The sequence below is a fragment of the Salvelinus fontinalis genome, chromosome 18, assembly GCF_029448725.1.
Source record: "Salvelinus fontinalis isolate EN_2023a chromosome 18, ASM2944872v1, whole genome shotgun sequence".
NCBI lineage: Eukaryota > Metazoa > Chordata > Actinopteri > Salmoniformes > Salmonidae > Salvelinus > Salvelinus fontinalis.
Window position 1 is genome coordinate 7,266,917 of NC_074682.1, and position 19,082 is coordinate 7,285,998.

A 19,082-nucleotide genomic window follows, 5' to 3' on the forward strand; every position below is an offset into this window, starting at 1 on the left:
TGGTCTTTAAATGAACACCCCAGTACAAATTCCGCTGGCTGAATCCCCACACAAGACCGGAAAATGTATCTGAAGCTTCTTCTAACGTAAAAAAATTAAATAAGCTCGTATTTCCAAAAAAGGACGAGTGGTGGTTCAGGTTGAAAAGCACTTTGATAAGTGGTGTAAGCTTAGACAGTGTATACCTATTGCAGATATGTGTCAATTAATTTATTTGATTAACAAAAGTGCATGGCTATTTTACCCATAGGCTAATTTGCAAAAATGACGATGCGGAATAATAATTCCCTGTCTATAGGCAATTCCATTTAGTCTACTGCACTTTTCCCGCCAGTTCAGTAGATGACGCTAAAGCTGCTAGTTCCAACGTCTGGGCGTAAATGCTCTTGAACGCCTTCCGTCGTTCCTTCCGGTTCCGGTCCCCTAGCAAGTGGCAAGGTAGGCAAATGCCTAGCAAAGATAATCTGAATAAATCTAAGACATCTTACATTGAATGAAGCTGTTACTCTCAATTTTAGATAGATGTGTATGTCATTGTTATAAACATCCAAACATTTCCCCAAAAAGCCTTATATTATTCGAGATGTAGGTTAAAATACACAGGGTAGTCTAGCTACATACACGGACTTCCCTGCTATGTCCTCGTATCACTTCATTTGTAATTATTTTTCAAAGCTAGTGTGATAGGTAGTAACCACTGCCGGATGGAAGTCGTTCCAAATGTGGTTTTATCATTAGACACTAGAAGCCTGGTAAAATGTTCGTTACCTAACTCACCTGGGAAATGAGCCCATAGTTTTCCGAAGAAGCTAGCTAGCTAGCTTAACGTACCTACCGGCTGGGGTAACGTTAGTTGACATAAGTTAGGACTCCCAGTCTTGTGACGTTAGTAACCTTACAATCTTGTAGTGGGCTGTTAGCTAGCCAGTATGTGGGTAGGTGGACATCCATGTTATATTGCATTTGACGCTAACGCTTGTCTCATTTTCGGTTGTGTGAATAGATGCTGATGCCTAAGAAGAACCGTATTGCCATCTATGAGCTCCTCTTCAAAGAGGGCGTCATGGTGGCGAAGAAAGATGTACATCTGCCCAAGCACCCTGAATTGGCCGACAAGAACGTGCCCAACCTTCATGTGATGAAAGCAATGCTGGTGAGAGCCCCTTGAACTTTAGGAGATATTGATTCTACTGTTAGTTTTTTAAATGTTGGTTCTGTCCTTTGAGACCGGTGCAGTTATTGTCAAGTAGCATGATGCCCACATTTAAACTGTGGCTGTTGCGTTAATTAAAGACTGGATTGTATCTGTGAATTCTGGTGTTTTTGTTACATGTTGATGTGATGACCTGAGCAAGGTGAATTTTCATGTGCGTGGACTCAAGGGTGACAGTGATGAAATTATGCATATCTCTGGGGTATTCTAGGGGTGTGCCGTCATGACCATACTCATAATCGTATCCGTAAAGTGACAGTTGACAGTCGGATCGTATTATACTCGCGATAGGAAAAAACTGGAGTGTTTTTAATATGCCTAAATAGATGTTGGGAAAATACCCCCCTGCCCATTCTCACCGGGTGGGTGTCTGTATCCTCAATTTGCAGTGGGAAGCTATGTTTGCTGTCACTTAGTCAAAATGCGCATTAGTGTTAAATCTATTTTCCCTACCCTTGCCCCACTTGATGGATATTATGCTCATTGATAGTTTGGTAGCAAACATCCTCACCTTTATATATATATATATATATATATATATATATATATATATATATATAACTGCTCAAAAAAATAAAGGGAACACTTAAACAACACAATGTAATGCCAAGTCAATCACACTTCTGTGAAATCAAACTGTCCACTTAGGAAGCAACACTGATTGACAATAAATTTCACATGCTGTTGTGCAAATGGAATAGACAAAAGGTGGAAATTATAGGCAATTAGCAAGACACCCCCAATAAAGGAGTGATTCTGCAGGTGGTGACCACAGACCACTTCTCAGTTCCAGAGCCCTGCAAGAGCCCTGCCAGAGCCCTGCAAAATGACCTCCAGCAGGCCACAAATGTGCATGTCAGCATATGGTCTCACAAGGGGTCTGAGGATCTCATCTCGGTAGCTAATGGCAGTCAGGCTACCTCTGGTGAGCACATGGAGGGCTGTGCGGCCCCACAAAGAAATGCCACCCCACACCATGACTGACCCACCGCCAAACCGGTCATGCTGGAGGATGTTGCAGGCAGAAGAACGTTCTCCACGGCGTCTCCAGACTCTGTCACATGTGCTCAGTGTGAACCTGCTTTCATCTGTGAAGAGCACAGGGCGCCAGTGGCGAATTTGCCAATCTTGGTGTTCTCTGGCAAATGCCAAACGTCCTGCACGGTGTTGGGCTGTAAGCACAGCCCCCACCTGTGGACGTCGGGCCCTCATACCACCCTCATGGAGTCTGTTTCTGACCGTTTGAGCAGACACATGCACATTTGTGGCCTGCTGGAGGTCATTTTGCAGGGCTCTGGCAGTGCTCCTCCTTGCACAAAGGCGGAGGTAGCGGTCCTGCTGCTGGGTTGTTGCCCTCCTACGGCCTCCTCCACGTCTCCTGATGTACTGGCCTGTCTCCTGGAAGCGCCTCCATGCTCTGGACACTACGCTGACAGACACAGCAAACCTTCTTGCCACAGCTCGCATTGATGTGCCATCCTGGATGAGCTGCACTACCTGAGCAACTTGTGTGGGTTGTAGACTCCGTTTTCTGTTGCTAAACATTTTTCAACGGATTCTGACTAATGAATACACCACTGATGTGGATTTTCAGACTTGCACACAGTTGGGTTACGGAAAATGTTTCCCTAGCATGTCATGACTGTTGGATTTTGGGGTTGTCTTTATATTTAAAAAACTAAAATATTTTTTCATGTTTGTTTTTCAGTCCTTGAAGTCACTTGGGTATGTCAAGGAGCAATTTGCCTGGCGCCATTTTTACTGGTACCTCACCAATGAAGGTATCCAGTACCTGAGAGACTTCCTGCACCTTCCACCTGAGATTGTTCCCGCCACCCTGCGCCGCCAGATGCGTCCTGAGACCGCGAGGCCCCGGCCCAAGGGTACGTCCACTTATAGTCTAACCATTTTCACACTAATGATCTGCACTGTCCTGGACTGGTTACACATTAGGCTTGGGAATTGCCAGGGACCTCACGATACTTAGTTGCCTATATAATATGTTTTGCGATTCTCACTTCCTATATGTATTACACTTCGATACTGCGATTTGATGTTTCAAACATATTGCTGCCAATGTCTGCTTCAGAAAGACATGGGCTTGATAACAGAAAGACATGGGCTTGATAATTTCTGATCAGTCATGGCAATAAAAGTGATGGGGGGGGGAAATGGTTTACTATTTAAAAACAAGCTATAGGATGAAAAATACGGGCGGTTTGGCGCATATACGGCTGACTAGCGTTAGCTAATGCTACCTGGCGCTGTGTTCAAACCCTGGTCCCGGAGTACCGCCACCAGTACACATGTTTATTGTAACCCTAGACAAGCACACCTGATTCAACTACTCATCAAGCCCTCAATGAGTTGAATGAGGTGTTTGTGTCATAGGCTACAGCGATGAGATGATCCATATCTGGGGTGTATTCATTGGTCAGATTCAGTTTACATATCCACCTCGTTTGCTGGAAAAGACTATATGAAAATAAAGTAACCAAACCAGCATAGTATGTGAATGGGGTATTACTGCTCCTAATGAGGCCCTACTTCAACAGGTCTGGGTGACTCCAGTCCTGGGGAGCTGCAGTGTGCTGGCTTTAGTACCAGTCCTGTACTAACTGATTCAACTAATCGTGGTCTTTGATTTAGACCTTGATTGTTTGAATGAGTTGGTTTAGAGCCGGGCTGGAACATGTCTGCATACACTGCATCCCTCAGGAGCTGGACAGTGAGAACTATCGGATTTTGTACTGTATAGTCATAGGTGCTGATTGGACCCAAACCTGATGTTCCTTCCTGTGATTTTGAGTCTGACATTCCACCCAGCTGAGCGTTGTCTTTTATTTTCCAGGTATGGAGGGAGAGAGGGGAGAGAGGCCTGCCCGCTTCAACCGTGATGGGGGTGATAGAGACAATTACAGAAGATCTGCTGCACCGCGTATGTATAGTTTTACAGAATCCCTCTAATCCTAACCATCGCTTTCAACCAACTGGGAATTTCACTATCTGCTGACTAGTGTGCTTTGTAGCTCCAAATATCTGCCTTGAGATCCAGTAGTTGGTGAGCACATTTGTTATTGGTAATGACTTATTCCTCAGCCTTTGTGACTAGTATGAATGGTGATGAATGAAGGAAAATGTCGATAACTAAATCGTTTTGGAATATGTTTTGATTACAATCTGTTATTTTCTTTACAGCTGGTGGAGACAAGAAAGCAGAGGCAGGTGCTGGTTCAGCCACAGAGTTCCAATTTGTAAGTACTGTATTGCCTAATGGTAATGTAGTCTGAAGCAGGTGCTCAACTCTGTTCCTGGGGACCGACTCAGTATACCGGTTACCATGACAAGTCTGAATAATAAATGGTCATAAATGATTGTTTATTGTATAGCCTACCATTGAAAGGTTGTATACTGTACATCTATATGGCACTAGAATAGGCAATTCAAAGCCTTATTTGTGTGCATTTAAGTTGAGACTCAACAAGATGTCATTGCCACGAGCAATTGTAATTGGTTAAACGCTATTGTGAAAAAGAACATACATTGGGCAGCCAGACACACTGTTCTAACGCATTGAGTAGTTAGTCGGGTTGACAAATTTGGGACATGAATTGGAAACAACCATATGACACTCGTTTTGCTGACCAACTATCTTGTGATGTGGAAGCTTATCCTGTTCTTTGTTTTCAGAGGGGTGGATTTGGACGTGGCCGAGGACAGCAGCCTCCTCAGGAGTAAATGTCTATCATTACTTTACAATAAACACACAACACAACTTTGTCCTTTTTATTTGTCAGTACTTTAAATATGGACCATTCTGGATGAATGTAGCATTCTTTCCAATGTTTGTGTGGACTGTGGAGTTATTCATTTGCACACTACAGTAATTATACTAGCTGAAGCGTGGCAGAGGTTATTCAAAGTACAGTCCTTTCTTTAGTCAGGGGTTTATCAACAACCTATAGTATTCTACTTAATACCTGTATTTACTAAGTAGCTAGACACTTTGTTACAATGATTTAAAAAAAGGAAAATGGAATCCAGATCTGAAATACTGGTGTTTATTTGTTGGCACATTTTATATTACAATCTTCAGTCTTCTCACTGGTTTTTCACAGTCCCAAATGACAATAGTAAATATTCCAGTGACGTACACCTTGGAGAAAACAATTACTACAAATATGTAGGGAAGGTCAAGGGCTTGTGCTTGGGGAAATGCACACTTATATTTTAGGTAGCCTAAATAGCTTTCTTCACCGAATCCCATCTGATTGTGACTTTGCCTTATCAATTTGTATATAGCAAGGGAGTATCACTCCTACTACAGGACGATCCAATAGAAAAATAATCAAGCTGTCAGAGTAGTCACTATCCAAATGCAATGCCATGAAACAAATACTGCTGAGAATGCAAGAATCCTCAACTGGACATTCACTGACTGAGGCAAAACCGTTTCACATGCGTTGCAGAATACTGCCTGACCACTAGGTGTGATATGGGCAAGTTTTACATCACTCCGGTGAAGGACCAAGGAGGCCTATCTGAGCAGAGGCTGCGTTTGATCTTTTTAAAATGCCTACATCCACTCCTTCCGGCTTTCACTGCGTGCTGTGTGAAATTGTCCTAAGGAAGAGAGAAATGCATTTCTTAAAGGACTCAAGCAGGGTATATTTATACAGTACTTATCCCTTTCCTAATAATGAGAAGTATTGAGTTCTTAAACCCCTCCACTTCCAACTTTCATTGTATTAACAAAAGGAGTTAACAGAACTATGTATTAGATGGAAGGGGAAAAATACACTTATTGACTAAAGCATAATGTTTATCTAGCTATAAGTGCTGCTTTAGCTAGTATGTACAAGGTATCTTGTCAGGAACACAAGAACATCGACAAAGTACAAACAGGTTAAAGAACAAGTGGTCATTCATTGGCTGTTACATATGGATATCCACATTCATTGCCCTCGCGTGTGCCCATTTTGAATAGAACCCCTTCACTTTAGAGATTTTACAATTCCTTCTCTAATTTGATCGCTCATTATCATATAAAGAAAATGGTGGATTAAGGGAGGCTGACCACAAAATTCAATAATAGGCCTAAATGTATTCTGCTCTGTGGGGCTAAGGTGGTATTGGAAAAATTGGTTTCCACTAGACAGTTCCAAGACTTAGCCCCCCACACCTTTCGATGCAGCTCATGTAATGAAGCAATAAGGCCAGAGGGGGTGTGGTATATGGCCAATATACCACGGCTAAGGGCTGTTCTTAAACGCACGGCGCAATGCGGAGTGATGACACAGTCCTTAGCCGTAGTATATTGGCCATATCACAAACCACAAGTTACCTTATTGCTATTATAAACTGGCTACCAATGTAATTAGAGCAGTTAAATTAAATGTTTTGTACCTGTGGAATACAATCTGGTATAACACAGCTGTCAGCCAATCCGCATTCAGGGCTTGAACCACCTAGTTTATAAAAAGCAATAAATGGTTCAAAGTAGAATTTCTATTGATATCAGTAATCCACTCACCAATTTAGTTCAACCCTTACATTATAGAATAGACCTTGAGTCTGGGATTAGGGATAACGTACACTCGGCTGCCAGTTATTAGGTGCACCCATCTAGTACCGGATCGGACCCCCTTTGCCTCCAGAACAACCTGAATTCTTCAGTGCATGGAAACGTTGCTCAATTGGTAACAAGGGACCTCCCGTGTGCAAGGAAAACATCCCCCACACCATTGCCCCATGCTGCTTATGTAAAATCCTGACTGCCATCAGCATGACTCAACAGGAACTGGGATTCGTTTGACCAGGTGATGTTGGTGATTGCGTGCACACTGGAGACGCTTCTTGTTTTTAGCTGATAGGAGTGGAACCCGGTGTGGTCGTCTGCTGCATTAGCCCATCCGGTAACTGGATGCCTCCTTTTTATAGCAAGCCACGGCCACGTGACACACTGGAGGAGCTAACTATTTTCGGGAATGGATTGGTGTACCTAATAAACTGACCACTGAGTGTATATAATGCTCATTTTGGAGGGCGAATGATGAGCTACTGAAACAATGACAGGGCAGAAGAGATAATAGGGAGATGTTACATATAAAAGAGTTGGTTCTGTCAGAAGACTAGGATAATGACATAAATGTTCTATGGTAGTGGTCTGGAAACAGCATTCAGCCCAGTGGAAACCCTCATTTTTGTATGTTAACAATTCAACCATGGACTTCACTTTATTACACCTCAGCCTCTTGGTCTTTGTAGAACATCTGAGGCATCTCTGCTGCTAATATCATCCATGATAAATGGGGTCTTCTCTTCACCCCCCCAATACAAAGCTAGCAACATTTACTTGTTCTTTAGCCTTAACATGTACTGTGTATCAAAGCAACTCGTCAACAAACCTTACAAAGCCAACGCCACCCTTTGTTTAGGGATCGAGTCAACTCTACCGCCATGGCTGAGCAAAATATAGCCCTCACAAATGCATCAGAGGAACTGTTTTGTCATTTGTACTCACCTTTGATCTATACAGAAATAAACAATTTACAATAAAACGTCTTACATGCTATCTACAGGGCCTCCAGTTTCACAGTATTGAGCCAGCTGCTCCATGCCACATCTAAGGCAAGTATAGCAGGTTGGCTAGAGATTTGCCAGACGTTTAAGAAAAAGAAAAAAAATAGTATTCAAAGCATTTTTACATGTTAAAAACAAGGTCTCAAACTGTACAAGGCTTGTTTGTTTGTTCTGCATCTAGCCAAAGACAGCATTTTAGATTAAATTACTTTCAATATCAAGCAGGTGTTTGTTTTGGGGATGCAGATTCAATACTAAAAAGGGTAAAACATTTTTACTGAAAAGCCCCCCCCCCGAAAAGATTCTACATTATTGAAATATACATGTCTATTAGTGCTTGTTTAAGTGAAAAATAAATGTTATGAACGCAATGTAAACATCTGATATAAAACAGAGGTTAAAGTAAGGGGTGAGAATCTGAAAATGTGATAAAAAGGTGGTGTGTGTGTTGGGTGAAGGCAATTGTCACAAAATAAATGGATGGAGACTGCAGTTGTTCACACCATGCAATTCTAAATAAATAAACTGATACATTTTGGTCGGCTTACTGTTTCGGCGTCTGTAGTGAACCACTACTAACAACCTACTAGACCGTTAAGTAGGTAAAGACACTGTGGAGAACGAAAGGGTCTCAGTCTATTGGGTAAAACACCAGGGTAAACTCTCAATGCTAACTCACCAAAATGGGGACTGTGCTACATATTTAGTTGAGTAGCCATTCTTTCTATATTTTATTCTCTGCCTAGAAGTGAATATTGAAATGGCTAGCTAGCTTCCAGACTAAGGGAAAATGTATAGGCTACTTGACGATCGGGTCAAATGGGGAAAAGGCCCTCGTCTTTCTGATGAAACCTGCAAGATATTAATACCAAGAACCACAATGCGGAGCTAAATGAGAATTCAAAAGAACTTAGTTACCACCAAAGACTATCTGCTGCACAATCTATATCAGGTGACCCCAATGTGCAAAACGTAGCCAGCGATCATGCAAAACAAGTCACTTCCTACAACTGTCTATTCAGATGCACAGAACATTTCCTATCCTTAACAGAGGGAAAACACACTCTTGGGCACAATCATACACAGACAATAACCAAAAGAGGAGACATTAAAAAGACCACTGAAAGCATTGCGCTTAAGCACTAAGTATACACTTTTACATCACAACAGTGAAAAGTAGTTCTTGCATTCAATAAACACCACGCTAAGGGTGTGTTCAAGGTAGGAGAATGAGGGAGTGAGGGATGCTTCATGACATTTTCAATAAAACGAAACAAACAAGGGGTCAAAAATGACATTTCCAAATTGTTTCAGAATCTTCACTCAACACTTGTCAAGTCTGCACCACAAATCTGGCACAAATGAGTTGGCAAAGCAAACCATGTTATTTTGAGACCAAAAAAAAAAAAGAAGTAAGAGGGAGAGTGGTGGCAAGAGCTCCTGGGGTTGTGTTTTAGTTATCTGATACCCGACACGGAGCTCTGGCTGATGTTGTAGGTGGGGGAGAGGTCGCCGCCTATCGTGGCCACCAGGGGCGTCCCGTTGCTGGTCAGGCAACCATCCTTGAGAGGCTCGAAGTATGTGGCCTGCACAGGCTTGTGACACTGCAACACTTGTATTGCATCGTCTATTTTAAACCAATCCCTTTTTCTCCCTGTTAAAAGGAACAAGAACAGACACCATTGTGGCACAAGCTTAGAAAGACAGACATGAGAGGCATCTATAACCAGAATTCAAACAATGTAGTATAAATCAGATTGAAATGAAAGCCACTCACCAATGTTCACTGAGTCCTCCCAATCCTCCAGGACCTCAGTTACGACAAGAATGTAGACGTAGGTTCTGTGTTTCCTCTCTCGGTTCTGTAAGATAGACAGTTTTGACCTGTATTTATTTTTTTCAGAACAAAGTCCATATTTTCTCTCCACTCCCAAACAAGCTTTAGCATGCCTAAGCATGTCATAACATAAACTCACCTCAAATATTCCAACTAGGCGACCTAAAGTCCCCTTCACACCTGCCTGTGGAACAACAAAAAACAAGGAAGCAAATCAAAATCCTATCTAAGGATTAAAAACACAACTCTTTCAATCTTAAAGAGTCTGTGTGTAACAATATGTCCTGAAGATGCCATTAGATAAAACATCCTTCACACAACTGTCCTGCTATAAAATGTAATAAAGTGTACACACCAGTACCTCTACCCGTCATGGTTCACACCAAATGGTGTTTTATATACAGTACCGGTCAAAAGTTGACACCTCATTCCAGGGTTTTTCTTTATTTGTACTATGTTCTACATTGTAGAATAATAGTGAAGACATCAAAACTATGAAATTACACATATGGAATCATGTAGTGAACAAAAGTGTTAAATATCTTATATTTGAGATTCTTCAAAGTAGCCACCCTTTGCCTTGACAGTTTTGCACACTCTTGGCATTCTCTCAACCAGCTTCATGAGGTAGTCACCTGGAATACATTTGAATTAACAGCTGTGACAAATAAGTTCATTTGTGGACATTCTTTCTTAATGAGTTGGGGCCAATCAATTGTGTTGTGACAAGGTAGGGGTAGTATACAGAAGATAGTCCTATTTGGTTAAAGCCTTTAAGACATGGTCAGTCATTCCGGAAAATTTCAAGAACTTTAAAAGTTATTCAAGTGAAGTCGCAATAAAAATCAAGCGTTATGAAACTGGCACCGCCACAGAAAAGGAAGACCCAGAGTTACCTCTGCTGCAGAGGATAAGTTCATTAGAGTTACTAGCCTCAGAAATTGCAGTCCAAATAAATGCTTCAGAGTTCAAGTAACAGACATCTCAACAACTGTTCAGAAGAGACTGCATGAATCAGGCCTTCATGGTCAAATTGCTGCAAAGAAATCACTACTAAAGGACACCAATACGAAGAAGAGACTTGCTTGGGCCAAGAAACATGAGCAATGGACATTAGACCGGTGGAAATCTGTCCTTTGGTCTGATGAGTACAAATTTGAGATTTTTGGTTCCAACTGCCGTATCTTTGTGAGACGCAGAGCACGTTAACGGATGAATTTCGCATGTGTGGTTCCCACTGTGAAGCATGGACGATGAAGTGTGATGTTGTGGGGGTGCTTTGCTGGTGACACTGTGATTTATTTAGAATTCAAGGCACATTTAACCAGCATGGCTACCACAGCATTCTGCAGCGATACGCCATCCCATCTGGTTTGCGCTTAGTGGGATTATTTGTTTTTCAACAGGACAATGACCCAACACACCTCCAGGCTGTGTAAGGGCTATTTGACCAAGGAGGAGAGTGATGGAGTGCTGCATCAGATGGCCTGGCCTCCACAATCACCCGACCTCAACCCAATTGAGATGGTTTGGGATGAGATGTACTGCAGAGTGAAGGAAAAGCAGCCAACAAGTGCTCAGCATATGTGGGAACTCCTTCAAGATTGTTGAAAAACATTCCAGGTGAAGTTGGTTGAGAGAATGCCAAAATTGTGCAAAGCTGTCAAGGCAAAGGGTGGCTACTTTGAAAAATCTCAAATATATTTTGATTTGATTAACACTTTTTTGTTTACTACATGATTCAATGTTATTTCATCGTTTTGATGTCTTCACTAATATTCAACAATGTAGAAAAATAGTAAAAATAAAGAAAAACCTTTAAATGAGTAGGTGTGTGCAAACTTTTGACTGGCACTGTACAACTCAAAGTGTGAAAATGGCATATCTTGTTTGTGTCCGCCGGCGATGGTGAGGGGTACTGGGCCAGTTTTCGAATACATTTTCATTTTATTTAGCCAGGATAGTCCACTAACAACTGCCACTGTTTTTTTAGGGAGTCCTGGGTTCCGTTTAATTAATAAAAACATACACATCACATAAAAGTTGACTCGATAAAAACAACACACATCATACGCGGTAGCGTACATACAAAATGACGCTCACATATCCTACTAGATATGTGTACAGTTCTTTTGAAGGCAGACATGCTAGCTAGCTGTCGTGTGGATATGTCCAGCTTATTCCAGAGCAGTGGTCCAAAGAACTGCTGACTGCCTTGGAAGGCCATGTTTTCCCCTGATGGTTGTGCCAGCAGGTGTGGGTCCCATTGGTCATAGGCTTTGGCTGCTGGCGCGTACTGCTGGCATCCTCTAGTTTCAGTCTATTAATAAACTTGGACTCCGTAGTGAATATACCAGTATATACCCCAGTATCAATCCCACGCTCTTCATGCCTTCAACCAGATCATATGGGGAAGACCAGCACTGGGGTGACTGGAGAATAGGCAGGGTTTGGAAAGCGTAGGCAAACCTCAACCACCTCTACTGAAAATGGCCACCCTGTCCATATCATTATGAGAACATGAGGGAAGAACATGAGCCGTAGAGCTGCATTCCAGTCTATTTAGCCTCCATCGGGTCAGGTCGTTTAACTGGATGAGTGGCTGTGAACACTAATACAAGGTACTATGCATAACCCTTAACCTGCTCCTATGTCTTTCAGTTCGGACCTCACAAACGTCTACAGATGCACCAGAGAGCATCCTGTCAGGCTGGATTACTGCATGGTACGGCAACTGCACTGCCTGAAACCGCAGGGCTCTCTCTCCAGAGGGTAGTGCATCGAGCTGTTGTGGTGACCGGCAGTTATGACCGCAGTCAAATTCCATGGGACCGTTGAGTCACAGTAATATCCTCCTATGCGCTCTGTACATGAATGGGGCTGATGTGTTGCTAGTACCCAACTCGCTGACGACCGTCAGGTCACGGATGGGCTGCTACTCAGCGCTCCATTGTCCTTCAAATCACTCTGACATCAATGCAAACGTAATTGAAAATCACAAACACTTATCATGAAAACAGTATCATGCTTTAGGCTACAATGTTTGGCCTCACTGCGATGATAAAGTTGAAAAAAGAAGTTCAACAAAAAGGTTGAAACTGTGGAAAACACGGTGGATCTTGTTAAAAAAAACATTTCAAATCAAATTGTATGTCACATGCGCCAAATACAACAGGTAAAGTAGACTTTACCGTGAAATGCTTACTTACGAGCCTTTAACCAACAACGCAGAGTTTAAAAAAAGTAAAACATTTGCTAAATAAACTAAAGGAAAAATATTAAAACAAAATAACTATAATGAGGCTATATACAATGTGTACCGGTACCGAGTCAATGTGGAGGGGTACGGGTGAAGTGACAATACATAGATAGTAAACAGAGTAGCAAGAGAGTATGTAAAGAGTGTAAGGAAGGAAGGTGAATGAATGTGTGTCTGGCGTCAATATGCATGTGTGTTTTGTGTGTGTGTGTGTGTGTCCGTGTGTGTTTTGTGTGTGTGTCCGTTGGAGTGTCAGTGTAGTATGTCAGCGTGTGGTTAGAGTCCAGTAAGTGTGCACAGAGCCTGTGCAAGAGAATCAGTGCAAAGAATTATAAATAACAATACAAATAAGAGGGTCAATGCAAATAGTCTGGGTAGCCACTTGATTAACCGTTCAGCAGTCTTTTGGCTTGAGGGTAGAAGCAGTTAAGGAGCCTTTTGGTCCCAGACTTGGAGCTCAGGTACTGGATGGCCCTTCCTCTGACACCGCCTGGTATGGTCCTGGATGACAGGAAGCTCGGCCCCAGAGATGCACTAGGCTGTATGCATTACCATCTGTAGTGCCTTGCGGTCGGATGCCAAGCAGTTGCAATACCAAGTGGTGACGCAACAAGTCAGGTTGCTCTCGATGGTGCAGCTGTATAAATTTGAGGATATGAGGTACCATGCCAAATCTTTTCACCCTCCAGAGGGGGCATTGTCGTGCCCTCTTCACGACTGTCTTGGTGTATTTGGACCATGAAAGGTCCTTAGTGATGTGGACACCAAGGAACTTGAAGCTCTCGACCCGCTCCACTTCAGCCCTATCAATGTGAATGGGGACGTGCTCTGTCCTCTGTTTCCTGTAGTCCACGATCAGCTCCTTTGTCTTGCTCACGTTGAGGGAGAGGTTGTTGTCCTGGCACCACACTGCCAGGTCTCTGACCTCCTCCCTATAGGCTGTCTCATCGTCGTCGGTTACCAGGCCTACCACCGTTGTGTCTTCTGCAAACTTAATGAGGGTGTTGGAGTCATATGTGGCTCAAAATAGGGCTACTAAATGTTAGATCCCTCACTTCCAAGGCAGTTATAGTCAATGAACGAATCACTGATCATAATCTTGATGTGATCGGCCTGACTGAAACATGGCTTAAGCCTGATGAATTTACTGTGTTTAAATTAGGCCTCTCCTCCTGGTTACACTACTGACCATATACCCCGCAAAGGTGGAGGTGTTGCTAACACTTACAATAGCAAATTACAATTTACAACAAAAAATTTAAAAAGACTGTTTTCATCTTTGAGTTTCTAGTCATGAAATCTATGCAGCCTACTCAATCACTTTTTATAGCTACTGTTTACAGGCCTCCTGGGCCGTATACAGCGTTACTTATCGAGTTCCCTGAATTCCTATCGGACCTTGTAGTCATGGCAGATAATATTCACATTTTTTGAGACTTTGATATTCACATGGAAAAGTCCACAGACCCACTCCAAATTGCTTTCGGAGCCATCATCGACTCGAGTGGGTTTTGTCCAACATGTCTCCGGACCTACTCACTGCCACAGTCATACTCTGGACCTAGTTTTGTCCCGTGGAATAAATATTGTGGATCTTAATGTTTTTCCTCATAATCCTGGACTATCGGACCACCAATTTATTATGTTTACAATCGCAACAAATAATCTGCTCAGACCACATCCAAGGATCATCAAAAGCCTTGCTTTAAATGCCCGGACAACCCAAAGATTCCTAGATGCCCTTCCAGACTCCCTCCACCTACCCAAGGACGTCGGAGTACAAAAATCGGTTAACCACCTAACTGAGGAACTAAATTTAACCTTGCGTAATACCCTAGATGCAGTCGCACCCATATAAACAACAAACATTTGTCATAAGAAACTAGCTCCCTGGTAAACAGAAAATACCTGAACCCTGAAGCAAGCTTCCAGAAAACTGGAACAGAAATGGTGGTCCACCAAACTGGAAGTCTTCCGACTAGCTTGGAAAGACAGTACTGTACAATATCGAAGAGCCCTCACTGCTGCTCAATCATCCTATTTTTCCAACTTAATTGAGGAGAATAAGAATAATGCAACATTTATCTTTGATACTGTCGCTAATCTAACTAAAAAGCATTTCCCAAGAGAGGATGGCTTTCACTTCAGCAGTGATAATTTCATGAACTATCATGGTCATTAGGGGGAAAAATTACAGACTCCTCTTTAACTTCTCTAGGATAGGGGGCAGCATTTTCACGTTTGGATGAAAAGCATACCCAAATTCAACTGCCAGCTACTCATCCCCAGAAGATAAGATATGCATATTATTAGTATATTTGGATAGAAAACACTCTGAAGTTCCTAAAACTGTTTGAATCATGTCTGTGAGTTTAACAGAACTTATTTTGCAAGCGAAACCCCGAGGACAAACCATTCAGAATTTTTTGTTGTTGAGGTCACTCTCTTTTCAATGGGATTTTCATTGGGAATCCAGATTTCTAAGGGACCTTCTTGCAGTTCCTACCGCTTCCACTGGATGTCAACAGTCTTCAGAAATAGTTTTTTTCCATTGTGTAATGAAGAAGTACGGCCATCCAGAACGAGGGTAACTTGAAGTGTACTGTTAGAGGCGCGTGACCAGAAAGCTAGCTACAGTTTGTTTTCCTCCTGTATTGAACACAGATCATCCCGTCTTCAATTTTATCGATTAATTACGTTAAAAAATACCTAAAGTTGTATTACAAAAGTAGTTTGAAATGTTTTGGCAAAGTTTACAGGTAACTTTTGAGATATTTTGTAGTCACGTTGAACAAGTTGGAACCGTTGTTTTTCTGGATCAAACGCGCCAAATAAATGGACATTTTGGATATATCTCTCTGATTTGGTCCTGCCGTACATACCAACACGTATGCTACGGTCACAAGATGTAGTCCTCCTTATCGTCCCTAGAATTTCTATGCAAACAGCTGGAGGCAGGGCTTTCTCCTATAGAGCTACACTTTTATGGAATGGTTTGCCTATCCATGTGAGAGATGCAGACTCGGTCTCGACCTGTAAGTCTCTATTGAAGACTCATCTCTTCAGTAGGTCCTATGATTGAGAGTAGTCTGGCCCAGGGGTGTGAAGGTGAACGGAAAGGCACTGGAGCAACGAACCGCCCTTGCTGTCTCTGCCTGGCCGGTTCCCCTCTCCACCGGGATTCTCTGCCTCTAACCCTATTACGGGGGCCGAGTCTGGTGCTCTTCCATCCCGTCCCTAGGAGGAGTGCATCGAGCGACTGACGTGATCTTCCTGTCCGGGTTTGGCGCCCCCCCGGGTTTGTGCCGTGGGGGAGATCTTCGTGGGCTATACTCAGACTTGTTTCAGGGTAGTAAGTTGCTGGTTTTAAGATATCCCTCTAGTAGTGTGGGGGCTGTGCTTTGGCAAAGTGGGTGGGATTATATCCTGCCTGGTTGGCCCTGTCCGAGGGTATTGTCGGATGGGGCCACAGTGTCTCCCGACCCCTCCTGTCTCAGCCTCCAGTATTTATGCTGCAATAGTTTGTGTCGGGGGGCTAGGGTCAGTCTTACGTCTGGAGTATTTCTCCTGTCTTATTTGGTGTCCTGTGTTAACTTAAGTATGCTCCATCTAATTCTCTTTCTCCCTCCCCTCCCAGAGGACCTGAGCCCTAGAACCATGCCTCAGGACACCCTGGCTTGATGACTCCTTGCTGTCTCCAGTCCACCTGGTCGTGTTGCTGTTCCATTTTCAACTGTTCTGCATGTGGCTATGGAACCCTGACCTTGTATCGGACCTGCTGTTTTCAACTCTCTCTCTCTACCGCACCTGCTGTCTCTAATTCTGAATGCTCGGCTATGAAAAGACAACTGACATTTACTCCTGAGGTGCTGACCTGTTGCACCCTCTACAACCACTGTGATTATTATTATTATTATACCCTGCTGGTCATCTAAGAACAATTGAACATCTTGGCCATGTACTGTTATAATCTCCACCGGCACAGCCAGAAGAGGACTGGCCACCCCTCAGAGCCTGGTTCCTCTCTAGGTTTCTTCCTAGGTTCCTGCCTTTCTAGGGAGTTTTCCTAGCCACCATGATTCTACATCTGCATTGCTTGCCGTTTGGGGTTTTAAGGCTAAGTTTCTGTATAGCACTTTGTGACATCGGCTGATATAAAAAGGGCTTTATGAATAAATTTGATTGAAATTTGATTGATAACGTGTTATGGCACTGGGTGTCAAATAAAGTGCTACCTTTTTCCTTTGTAATCCGTGATAGTTTACAAGTCCTGCTACATCAGACGAGCGTAATAGACGATGAAGTGGGATTCTTAGTCCTGTATTGACGCTTTGCCTGTTAGATGGTTTTTCAGAGGGCGTAGCAGGATTTCTTATTAGCAACCAGATTAGTGTCCCGCTCCTTGAAAGCGGCAGCCCTAGCCTATAGCTCAGTGCGAATGTTGCCTGTAATCCAAGGCTTCTGGCTGGGATATGTATACTGAACAAAAATATAAAGCAAAACATGCAACAATTTCAACGATTTTATTGAGTTACATATAAGCAGGGGCAGGGGTGCAGCCATGGGTGGGCCTGGGAGGGCATAGGCCCATCCACTGAGGATGCCAATCAGAATGAGTTTTTCCCCACAAAAGGGCATTATTACAGACATAAATATTCCTCAGTTTCATCAGCTGTCCAGATGGCTGGTCTCAGATGATATTGCAGGTGAAGAAGCCAGATGTGAATATCCTGGGCTGGCGTTGTTACACATGGTCTGCGGTTGTGAGGCCGGTTGGACGTACTGCCAAATTCTCTAAAATGACGTTGATGGTGGCTTATGGTAGAGAAATGAACATTCAATTCTCTGGCAACAGCTCTGGTGGACATTCCTGCAGTCAGACATCTGTGGCATTGTGTTGTGTGACAAAACTGCACATTTTAGTGGCCTTTTATTGTCCCCAGCACAAGGTGCATCTGCATAATGATCATGCTGTTTACTCAGCTTCTTGATATGCCACACCTGTCAAGTGGTTGGTTTATCTTGGGAATGGAGAAATGCTCACCAACAGTTAGATGGCGCCGGAAAAAATGGCTGCTGTGCTATTGTGTGTACATAATGTTTCTGCCACCGTCTCTTATGACCGAAAAGAGCTTCTGGATATTAGGACAGCGATTACTCACCTCGTGCTGCACGAAGATTTTTCCTTTAAAAAGTCAGACGCAAAGAATTTACTTCAGACACCTGACAATGCCCAAATCCCCATTTGCATGAAGAAGAGACAGAGAATCGGGGACATAGGTCGGGGTGCCTTGTAAGGATCCGACGGCGAGTGAGTAAATCCCCTCTACCATCAATCTTAAAACTGCCGGGGTTTTCGAAACCATCGACAAGATAGAACAGCTACCTCCAGTAAGACAAGGGGTGGCGATCTGTGTCTATATGTAAATTACAGCTGGTGCAAAAAACTAATATTAAGGAAGTTTCAAGGTATTGCTCGCCTGAGGAAGAGTATCTCATGATAAGTTGTAGACCATACTATTTACCAAGAGAGCTTTCATCTATATTCTTCATAGCCATCTATGTACCACCATAAACCGATGCTGGCACTAAGACGACACTCAATGAGCTGTTAACTTCTTTGGGACAAGGGGGCAGTATTGAGTAGCTTGGATAAAAAGGTGCCCAGAGTAAACTACCTGCTACTCAGTCCTAAAAGCTAGAATATGCATATAATTAGTAGATTTGGATAGAAAACACTCTGAAGTTTCTAAAACTGTTTGAATGATGTCTGTGAGTTTAACAGAACTCATATGGTAGGTAAAAACCTGAGAAAAAAATCAAACCAAGAAGTGGGAAATCTGAGGTTTGTAGTTTTTCAACTCTTTGCCTATCCAAGATACAGTGTACATGGGGTCATATTGCACTTCCTAAGGCTTCCACTAGATGTCAACAGTCTTTAGAACCTTGTTAGATGCTTCTACTGTGTAGGAGGGGGGAATGGGAGCTGAATGAGTCAGAGGTCTGCCAGAGTGGCATGAGCTGGTCACGCGCGTTCACGTGAGAGGTAGCTTGCGTTCCATTGCAATTCTACAGACAAAGGAATTCTCCGGTTGGAACATTATTGAAGATTTATGATAAAAACATCCTAAAGATTGATTCAATACTTAGTATGACATGTTTCTACGAACTGTAATATGACTTTACGTCTG

The 19,082-nt window shown here is 42.9% G+C and overlaps 2 protein-coding genes and 1 long non-coding RNA gene across 4 annotated transcripts in view; 2 read left to right on the forward strand and 1 right to left on the reverse strand.

Annotated features, from left to right (window-relative positions):
• The first annotated feature begins 330 nt into the window (after nt 1–330).
• LOC129814878 (40S ribosomal protein S10-like) lies at nt 331–4,993 on the forward strand. The gene is made up of 6 exons (XM_055868000.1): nt 331–438; nt 1,004–1,153; nt 2,922–3,096; nt 4,065–4,151; nt 4,412–4,467; nt 4,904–4,993. The coding sequence occupies exons 2-6, from the start codon at nt 1,004–1,006 to the stop codon at nt 4,949–4,951; spliced, it is 516 nt and encodes a 171-aa protein (XP_055723975.1). The 5' UTR covers nt 331–438; the 3' UTR covers nt 4,952–4,993.
• A 265-nt stretch (nt 4,994–5,258) lies between these two features.
• LOC129814875 (diphosphoinositol polyphosphate phosphohydrolase 1) overlaps nt 5,259–19,082 on the reverse strand; it is a 34,332-nt gene continuing 20,508 nt past the window's right edge. The window contains exons 3-6 of one of the 2 annotated variants that reach the window (XM_055867997.1): nt 9,772–9,816; nt 9,573–9,657; nt 9,264–9,449; nt 5,259–5,836 (exon numbers count right to left, since the gene is read on the reverse strand). In XM_055867997.1, coding sequence (XP_055723972.1) covers nt 5,790–5,836; nt 9,264–9,449; nt 9,573–9,657; nt 9,772–9,816 — 363 coding nt within the window. In that variant the 3' untranslated portion in view covers nt 5,259–5,789. Of the gene's footprint in view, nt 9,450–9,572; nt 9,658–9,771; nt 9,817–19,082 lie in introns of both variants that reach the window. The other variant, XM_055867998.1, reaches the window with a different exon arrangement.
• LOC129814882 (uncharacterized) lies at nt 11,448–17,082 on the forward strand. The gene is made up of 2 exons (XR_008753375.1): nt 11,448–12,357; nt 16,529–17,082. It is a non-coding gene; the product is annotated as an uncharacterized LOC129814882 (long non-coding RNA).